The sequence below is a fragment of the Gigantopelta aegis genome, chromosome 13 (assembly GCF_016097555.1).
Source record: "Gigantopelta aegis isolate Gae_Host chromosome 13, Gae_host_genome, whole genome shotgun sequence".
NCBI classification, from domain to species: domain Eukaryota; kingdom Metazoa; phylum Mollusca; class Gastropoda; order Neomphalida; family Peltospiridae; genus Gigantopelta; species Gigantopelta aegis.
Genome location: NC_054711.1, coordinates 23,785,592 through 23,796,355, shown reverse-complemented (window position 1 = coordinate 23,796,355; position 10,764 = coordinate 23,785,592). Strand labels below are relative to the sequence as shown.

The 10,764-nt window shown below is 42.3% G+C and overlaps 1 protein-coding gene across 1 annotated transcript; it reads left to right on the top strand.

The window, feature by feature from the left end:
- The first annotated feature begins 569 nt into the window (after window positions 1-569).
- On the top strand, window positions 570-7,813 carry LOC121387232. The gene is made up of 2 exons (XM_041518258.1): window positions 570-4,160; window positions 7,305-7,813. The coding sequence occupies exons 1-2, from the start codon at window positions 570-572 to the stop codon at window positions 7,419-7,421; spliced, it is 3,708 nt and encodes a 1,235-aa protein (XP_041374192.1). The 3' UTR covers window positions 7,422-7,813.
- Window positions 7,814-10,764: the final 2,951 nt, after the last annotated feature.

Here is a 10,764-nt window from a genome sequence, read left to right as displayed (position 1 = left end):
ATTATAGTTTCTCCCTTATCGACGAAGTATTCATAAGTGTAGAATATGTCAGACTGTAGTATCGTTTAAATGATTTATAGATTGTAATTATTTTATGCTATAAGCATGGTGGAATTGAACACGTTTGAATGTGCGAGGTATAACGGTTTGGGATGTCTGTAACGGGTGATATATAACCATTTTTTATTTATTAAATTATTTTATTTATAGTATTAGTGTCAATACGATTTTACTGTGGTATTTACATATTAATTTAGCAGATGACAAATACTGCAAAAGTCCCAGGGCCATCCTAAGTGCGGGAGACAATTTAAAACACGCCTTCACCGCTCGGTGGTCATATTACAAATGATGGCGGTATGGCTATCGTGTAAATGAGCGAGTTTACTTTTGTAATAAATAAGGGGGGTCAGATAGTATTACAAATGTAGATTTAACACCACCAGACTATTTACAACGGGTTTCCACCCTATTTTTAAACTATTCCAAATGAAGGGTATATATAGGATAGTAGCTAAAATTATAAATTGAGACGAAACATTCTGTCAGTGAAATTATTTTATTGCAGTATGGAAGCCCAGACAAGTATGGAATATGGAAGAACAGCCAAAAGGCAGAGGCTCGAATACGGTTGTAGTGACTGTGGTCAAACCTTTGCACACAAACAAAGTTTAAACCGTCACAAGAAGACGGCCCATGGAAGTCCGAAGCTAACTTGCAGTCAATGCAAAATGACATTCACGAGAAGAGATAACCTGCATCGTCATTTGAAGACACATTTACAACAGGGGGGTGCTAATGAAAGTACTCCACGAGGGACATCTGCCACCGAACCAACACCCACTCAACAAGAACCTGTCGAGCCACCGTGTGACCTTCAAGCCCTAGGAGGCACTATGCAGGTTCATACCATCCCAGGAGAAGGTATACAGAAATACGACCCCATGACATTCCTGAAGGGAAAGTACGACGAGGTCAAGAAGGTGTTGAAGCAAGCCATCAAAGATCGAGGTGAGCTAAAGTGGTACCTGACCATCAAAGTAAAGTTGAGCAGGCGGAAAGGTGAGGTGGTGGAAACGGTGGAACCCCATTTCAGAGGCAAGTGTCAAACGTCTCTTAAATTTGAAGACCCAGATGAAGGGATGAAGGAATCGATTAAAAAGATCTATACTTCTTTCATCGAATTTCAAAGGCAGGGTAGCAACTGGACGGTGGATAAGGTGGTAGACCCCACCATTCACATGGCTCGGTACCGACCCCTTCGAGGCTCGAGTTACACACCCCTCCCCATCAAATTGAGAGCTAAGCATGCCATCGTCAATGTTCAGAATCGGGACCAGAAGTGTTTCATGTGGTCGGTCCTGGCGGCATTATACCCCGTCAAACAACATGCAGAGCGGGTGGCTAAGTATGCTCAATACGTCAATCAACTTGACACCACTGGCATTTCTTTCCCCGTTAAACTGGTCGATATTCCCCGGTTTGAAAGGCAGAACAATATTTCTATCAACGTGTTCGGTTACGAAAGAGGCGAAGTCTACCCACTCCACGTGACCAAACAACGTTTTGAAAGGCACGTGGACCTGCTGATGATCGCCAACAGTAAAAAGTCACATTTTTGCTGGATCAAAGACTTGAACCGGCTACTATTTGATCAGAAAAGCTATGGTCATCGCCATCATTATTGTCCTTACTGTCTACAGGGGTTCACAAAACAGAGAATTTTGGATGATCATCTTGTTTATTGTCAAACACATGGTCCGCAGAAGGTTGACATGCCCAAAGACGAAGACAAATGGCTATATTACAAGAATGTAAGGAAACAACTCAAAGTTCCCTACATCGTCTATGCTGATTTCGAATGCCTCCAAGTGCCTATTTCAAGATGTGAAAAAAGCCCAGAGTCATCCTCCACTGAGAAAATGACTAAACACGTCCCTTCTGGGTTTGCCTATAAAGTGGTTGGCTTGTCACCTGAACATTGCAAACCACTTGTCACCTATAGAGGCCTAGGCGCCACCGACAAATTTGTCGAGTGCATGGTCAAAGAACAAGAGGAGATAGAAGAGAAATTTAAACAGTGTGAGCTAATGGTGATGAGGGGACGAGATTGGCAATCATTCAAGACGGCCACGCAGTGTCACATATGTAAGGCGCCACTCGGTCCTAATCCAGTCAGGGACCACTGTCACATTACTGGAGAGTTTAGGGGTGCAACCCACAGTGAATGTAACCTCAACTACAAGTTTACTGGGCGCATTCCCGTTGTTTTCCATAACTTGAGAGGCTATGACAGTCATCTCATCATGCAGGCCATAGGAAAAATTCAGAGTAAACCCATCAGTTGCATTCCCAACAATATGGAAAAGTACATCTCCTTCAGTCTAGGGTGCATGGATTTTATCGATTCCTTTCAGTTTATGAACTTTTCCTTGGAGAAACTCGTAAGCAATCTGGCCAAGGAACGACCTTCTAAGTTTGTCCACATGACTCAACATTTCGGCGCAGATCAACTGCCCCTTTTGTTGAGAAAGCAGGTCTACCCATACGAATACTTTGATTCTGAAACTCGGTTCTTAGAGACCCAGCTCCCACCCAAAGAAGCATTTCGAAGCTCCTTAACTGATGAAGACATAAGTGACGAGGACTATGCTCATGCCCAAGGAGTATGGGAGGAATTTCGCATCCGAGACCTCGGTCAGTACCACGAGCTGTACGTTTCAACAGATGTTTTGGCTCTAGCAGACGTTTTTGAAAATTTCCGGGGTATCTGTTTGAACTATTATGGACTCGACCCAGCTCATTTCTACACGTCTCCAGGTCTGGCATGGCAGGCAGCCCTAAAGATGACTGGTGTGAAACTCGAACTTCTTACAGACATCGACATGCACCTCTTCATCGAAAAGGGACTTAGGGGTGGAATCTCCATGATATCCCATCGTCATGCCAAAGCTAACAACAACCAGGTCCCAAACCACGACCCTGATCTTCCCAATACCTATATTGCTTATCTAGATGCCAACAACCTTTATGGGTGGGCCATGTCACAAGCCCTTCCAGTGTCTGGGTTCCAGTGGCTAGATGATCCCCATATAGATGTGACCGAGGTACCCGATGATGCATCTGTAGGCTACATCTTAGAAGTCGACCTGGACTATCCCCAAGAACTACACAACCTCCATAACGAGTATCCTCTTGCTCCAGAGAAAATGACGGTGACTGAAGACATGCTATCTCCCTATGCTTCCCAGCTTCTGAAAGAGCTAGATATGAGTGGCATTTCAACAGAGAAACTGATCCCAAACTTGAGACAGAAGGAGAGATATGTAGTGCACTACCGAAATTTGAAATTGTATATCTCACTGGGCATGAAACTGACCAAGATCCATCGAGTGTTGGCCTTTGAACAAAGCCCATGGTTGAAGGCCTACATCGATTTCAATACAGACAGACGCAAATGTGCCCAAAACGATTTTGAAAAAGAGTTCTTCAAACTGATGAACAACTCTGTCTTTGGCAAGACGATGGAGAACCTGAGGAAGCACGTGGACGTGAAATTGGTTAACAATTCAAAACGCGCTCGCAAGTTCATTGCCAAACCCACTTTTCATGCCTTTCGCATTTTCAACAAAGATCTGGTGGCCATCCACATGCAGAAGCAACGGCTGATTTTGAACAGACCGATCTATGTGGGTTTCGCCATTCTGGACATTTCGAAAATCTTAATGTATGATTTTCACTATAACTACATCAAGTCCAAGTATGCATCCAAAGCTCAACTCCTGTTCACAGACACCGATTCGTTGTGTTACTACATCCAGACAGATGACATCTACCAAGACATGTTACAGGACTCCAATCTGTTTGACACTTCAGAGTATCCCACTGACCATGTTCTGTATAGTACCGTGAACAAGAAAGTATTGGGTAAAATGAAGGATGAGACTCATGGAATCCCTATCCAGGAGTTTGTGGGTTTGAAATCCAAAATGTATTCCCTCATTTTTGAGGAGAAAGGTGAGCTGGTGGAAAAGAAAACGGCCAAAGGGATCAAGAAGAGTGTCATCAAAAGCCACACAAAGCATGAACATTACAAACAGTGTCTCTTTGAAAGACGCATACACATGTCAAACATGACTCAGATCAGGAGCTATAGCCACCAACTGTACAACATCAAACTGAATAAGTTAGGGCTATCTCCCTTTGATGACAAAAGGTATCTATTGTCTGATGGCATAAGCAGAACAAAACGATGTTGTTGTTTTGATTAATGTTATGGATTATAAATAACATTGATATTAGAAATATATGCTTAGATATTCGCTGATTTATGTATCCGTTGTGTATTGTAAGACCATATTGTGTTTTTCTCAAGAGTATATTTGACGTCATACTAGAGATTCAAAAAATCCCAGTGACGTCAATGTTGGGGTATAAATAGAACTGTTACGTCAGTTGTAAACAGTTGGATCCAAATTTTGACAACTATCAGCTGATCGAGCTAAACTTCGCAGTTATAACGTTTCATTGAATATTTTTCTTACATTTTGGACAGCATTGAGAGGTAAATAGACGATTGTCTTTAGCTTCCTTTGCAATCTTTCTAAATTAATAGGTTATCCAATTTAAATTACTTTAAAGTAGTTTTGGGATCCAACTCAATAATTACTCTTTCTTGTTTATTAAATTTAGGATAGATAATTAATTAACTGGTCATTGAGAGCATCTTGAGATAATGGGCGATTGTCTAGTCTCCTGGTTGTTTAAATAAATATCTGTAAGTGTATATAATATTAACTGTAGTTAAATATTGTAGTTCTTTTGTGTATAACTCTAATTAACTGGTCATTGAGAGCATCTTGAGATAATGGGCGATTGTCTAGTCTCCTGGTGTTGTTAGTCAGTCACTGAGAACATTCAATTGATAATGGGCGATTGCCTAGTCTTTTGGTTGTTTAAATAAATATCTGTAAGTATGTAAGTGTATATAATATTAACTGTAGTTAAATATTGTAGTTCTTTTGTGTATAACTCTTTAATTAACTGATCATTGAGAGCATCTTGAGATAATGGGCGATTGTCTAGTCTCCTGGTGTTGTTAGTCAGTCACTGTGAACATTCAATGGATAATGGGCGACTGCCTAGTCTTTTGGCTGTTCAAATAAATATAGATTTTTAACTGTGAAATATTGTAGTTCTTTTGTGTATAACTCTTTAATTAACTGATCATTGAGAGCATCTTGAGATAATGGGCGATTGTCTAGTCTCCTGGTGTTGTTAGTCGGTCACTGTGAACATTCAATGGATAATGGGCGACTGCCTAGTCTTTTGGCTGTTCAAATAAATATAGATTTTTAACTGTGATACTTGTAATTGACATCACTGGGTAACTATATGTTTTCAGAGTTTAGTGTTAATAGTATTCTTAGTTCATAACTTTGGTTGATATCTGCATAATATTTCATGTATAAAATTCCTGTGTTTTCAATGCAATAACAACCCGTCTTTAAAGTGACATCTTGTTGTCTTGTTCATTTTAACTATTATTTATGTGGTAAACGCCTTCATGGTCACGCGTGCGTTCGAGCGTGCGGCACGCACTCCTCGTCGCTTACCCAGTACGTAGGTCCAGAGTAGTTGCACGACACACGGGCACACCACTCGCACGCACGAAATTCTACCACACCCATACGAATACTTTGATTCTGAAACTCGGTTCTTAGAGACCCAGCTCCCACCCAAAGAAGCATTTCGAAGCTCCTTAACTGATGAAGACATAAGTGACGAGGACTATGCTCATGCCCAAGGAGTATGGGAGGAATTTCGCATCCGAGACCTCGGTCAGTACCACGAGCTGTACGTTTCAACAGATGTTTTGGCTCTAGCAGACGTTTTTGAAAATTTCCGGGGTATCTGTTTGAACTATTATGGACTCGACCCAGCTCATTTCTACACGTCTCCAGGTCTGGCATGGCAGGCAGCCCTAAAGATGACTGGTGTGAAACTCGAACTTCTTACAGACATCGACATGCACCTCTTCATCGAAAAGGGACTTAGGGGTGGAATCTCCATGATATCCCATCGTCATGCCAAAGCTAACAACAACCAGGTCCCAAACCACGACCCTGATCTTCCCAATACCTATATTGCTTATCTAGATGCCAACAACCTTTATGGGTGGGCCATGTCACAAGCCCTTCCAGTGTCTGGGTTCCAGTGGCTAGATGATCCCCATATAGATGTGACCGAGGTACCCGATGATGCATCTGTAGGCTACATCTTAGAAGTCGACCTGGACTATCCCCAAGAACTACACAACCTCCATAACGAGTATCCTCTTGCTCCAGAGAAAATGACGGTGACTGAAGACATGCTATCTCCCTATGCTTCCCAGCTTCTGAAAGAGCTAGATATGAGTGGCATTTCAACAGAGAAACTGATCCCAAACTTGAGACAGAAGGAGAGATATGTAGTGCACTACCGAAATTTGAAATTGTATATCTCACTGGGCATGAAACTGACCAAGATCCATCGAGTGTTGGCCTTTGAACAAAGCCCATGGTTGAAGGCCTACATCGATTTCAATACAGACAGACGCAAATGTGCCCAAAAACGATTTTGAAAAAGAGTTCTTCAAACTGATGAACAACTCTGTCTTTGGCAAGACGATGGAGAACCTGAGGAAGCACGTGGACGTGAAATTGGTTAACAATTCAAAACGCGCTCGCAAGTTCATTGCCAAACCCACTTTTCATGCCTTTCGCATTTTCAACAAAGATCTGGTGGCCATCCACATGCAGAAGCAACGGCTGATTTTGAACAGACCGATCTATGTGGGTTTCGCCATTCTGGACATTTCGAAAATCTTAATGTATGATTTTCACTATAACTACATCAAGTCCAAGTATGCATCCAAAGCTCAACTCCTGTTCACAGACACCGATTCGTTGTGTTACTACATCCAGACAGATGACATCTACCAAGACATGTTACAGGACTCCAATCTGTTTGACACTTCAGAGTATCCCACTGACCATGTTCTGTATAGTACCGTGAACAAGAAAGTATTGGGTAAAATGAAGGATGAGACTCATGGAATCCCTATCCAGGAGTTTGTGGGTTTGAAATCCAAAATGTATTCCCTCATTTTTGAGGAGAAAGGTGAGCTGGTGGAAAAGAAAACGGCCAAAGGGATCAAGAAGAGTGTCATCAAAAGCCACACAAAGCATGAACATTACAAACAGTGTCTCTTTGAAAGACGCATACACATGTCAAACATGACTCAGATCAGGAGCTATAGCCACCAACTGTACAACATCAAACTGAATAAGTTAGGGCTATCTCCCTTTGATGACAAAAGGTATCTATTGTCTGATGGCATAAGCAGTCTTGCCTATGGCCACTATCACATCTCAGCATAAAACATTAGGACCACCGGATAGTGTAGACTAAAAATGCCACCACCGTCATCTATATAAAGGGGCGACGTTCACGTCAACCTCATTTCGAGTCTGACCGTCGAGGTGTCAAGATGTATCAGAACACTTGTCCAGAATGTGGGAAGAACTTTTCCAGGAGAGACGTCATGTTGAGACACTTTCAGCATAAACATACTAATGACCTGCCACCACCACCGCCACCGCCGCCGCCGCCGCCGCCGCCGCTGCAGCAGCTGCCGTCGCTGTCACCAACTACCTTGCGTCATCCTTTCACCATGATCGTGTCGGGACCCACCTCGTGTGGTAAGACCTTTTTGGTGTTCAAACTGCTGAGAGATGGAAGAATTCACCCACCTCCCCAATGCATCATCTGGCTCTACAAACGATGGCAGCCTCTCTATGATACGATTAAATTGGTTGCTTTGCTTTGCAATGGTTACTTTGCAATTGTTGCGACGGAGTGTCACGAAGCGTAGCTGAATGTGGGTGCTGTCGGGTTTCTTTCTGTAGTATGTGTATTAGTGATTAATATGTGGATTTTTTTGTATCACTTAACTCGAAAATTATTGATGTAAAGGTATTTGACGTCAAACATAGGATTGTTGTGGTATTAGAGCGGGACTCGTTGCCTACCGTTTGGTAGTCAGGAATTGCCAAAAAAAGACATAGGTTAGTCTCTGACTGTAATGAGAGCGTGTTTATGTCCAAATGTCCGTCTAGCTCTCTTACAGTCAGAGTACTCGGGCTATGTCTGTATATTCAATGTGTTTCTGGTCGTAAGCCCAAACTGGATTTTGTCGTACGTACGAAAAAAAATATTTTAGGAAATAAAATGAAATTTAACCTAGTACAAACAGCCACTAATATTTTATGCAGAAAAATATATTTGATATGTAATTACAATCGTTTAAAAGTCTCTGTTGATCAAATCTTAAAAAATTGCTGCAAACTCATTGGCGAACACCCAGAAATTATCTCCCCCTTAGAGGTCGCGTCGTCACTATACACCCCAATCGGAACTCCTCGTACATTTCTACGAAATATAGCGTAGCGGAATGTGACGAGGTGTTCCGATTGTATACACCCTAGAGTCTCGCTTTAAACAGCTGTTCGGTAGTGTGATTTGAAGCCGCTGGTCGTATAAAAGTACTTGAAGTGACAGAGAGGGATGTAGTGCCACTCTGAGTAGAGAAATATAGTACTGAAGTAGTAGGTAGTGAGAGAGAGAGCATTAGAGATAGTGTAGTGAACTGTAGTATTAAAGATAAAGCAATATATTAAACTAGCACATCTGAAGTTAGAGTATAAGTAAATAGAAATTTAGTTATAATGAAAATAGTTGTGTAGTTGCATAATGTAGTTTAATGATAAAATAGGTAACCTGAATACTACTTACCTTAATGAATACATACAGCTGAGACAATGTTAGTTTTTAGCAACATTTAATGATATTGGTCAATGTGTATGACCTGAAAGTGCTTGTTGATAGCAAATATACAAATAATATAGTGAGATGCAAGAAGCATTTTATTGAGACTGTTGGAAAACTTTTTACCCTTGTTGTTACATAATAAATGATTGAACTTTACAAATTTGTTGTGTCATCTTTGCCTTCTATAGTTGCCACCACCGTCATCTATATAAAGGGGCGACGTTCACGTCAACCTCATTTCGAGTCTGACCGTCGAGGTGTCAAGATGTATCAGAACACTTGTCCAGAATGTGGGAAGAACTTTTCCAGGAGAGACGTCATGTTGAGACACTTTCAGCATAAACATACTAATGACCTGCCACCACCACCGCCACCGCCGCCGCCGCCGCCGCCGCCGCCGCCGCCGCCGCCGCCGCCGCTGCAGCAGCTGCCGTCGCTGTCACCAACTACCTTGCGTCATCCTTTCACCATGATCGTGTCGGGACCCACCTCGTGTGGTAAGACCTTTTTGGTGTTCAAACTGCTGAGAGATGGAAGAATTCACCCACCTCCCCAACGCATCATCTGGCTCTACAAACGATGGCAGCCTCTCTATGATACGATTAAATTGGTTGCTCGAGTGGAATTCGTTCGAGGCATACCTGGAGATCTTGAAAAAGATCATTATTTAGACCCCAGAGTCAGAAATCTCATCGTGTTGGACGACTTGATGTCTACAGCTGGAAAAGACCCACGCATCACCGACCTGTTCACCGAAGGAAGTCACCACCGAAACCTCTTCGTGATTGCCATCAACCAGAACCTCTATAACAGCAAGGATCCAACACAAAGAAGAAATTGTCATTACCTGGCACTTTTCAACAACCCCATCGACAAGCAACAAGTGATGACCTTGGCACGCCAGATGTACCCAGGAAATACCCAAACGTTCATGCATCCATATGAAGATGCCGTGAAAGAGCCATACGGTTATCTCTTTATCAATCTGAAGCCGTTGACACCCTCTACAGAAAGATTACGACCTAATGCTCTGGATCAAAAGGACGACACCCCTGGAGAAGAGCTGACAAAGTCTATAAAAGGGGAGAACAGTCAAGAGATGTTTCATTCTTATTCAGACCTTCAAAGTGAGCAGACGTGTGAAGAAGAGCTCCCAGAAATGTATTCTTGTGACGATTGTGGATTAGTGTTCCAAGACGTACACGATTTGCAGAGACACGTGAAAACATGGTGTCCCGAAAATAGAGGGGAACCTCCTGCAAAGAGAGCTAGATACGAGGTGGAAGAAAGGCATGATGACACCCATGATGAGTGGGAAATGGCTGGACTGGATTATCTGTGGCAGCTAGTCTACAATTGTTATAAAGAGGATATGCGTGAAGACCGACAAAACTACTTGGATAAGGGAAAGTCTGAAGAATGGGTGGATCGAAAGATAGCCAAGTCATGGGAGCAGACATATTTCAATACATTGGCAAATGCATTGTTGTTCACTCGTTGCTTCTCTCGACCTTCTTTGATGAAACCGATTCTAGACAGAATCCACAAGATGGAAAGCACTGCCGAGTACACGACACTCAAAGACAAAATCAAACCACTCCTGAAGAGGGTGGCTGAAAAAGTTAGTTCTCACATTGACATACCAGATGAGGAATCAGACAGTGATGAATCTGAAAGTGAGGAAGAGGAATCAGACACCGAAGACTAGACTGTATATAAGGCGTCTCCTTTGCCAATAACTGTTATTGATGCTGAAACTACTGAAGTGTGAGGATCATGTGGGAAGATTACTTGAAAGACATTTATTATGATCCATCCAACCCGGCCAGTTTTTCTGGTCCAGACAAACTGTATAGATACGTCAGAAAAGCCGGGAAATACGTCATTAGCAAG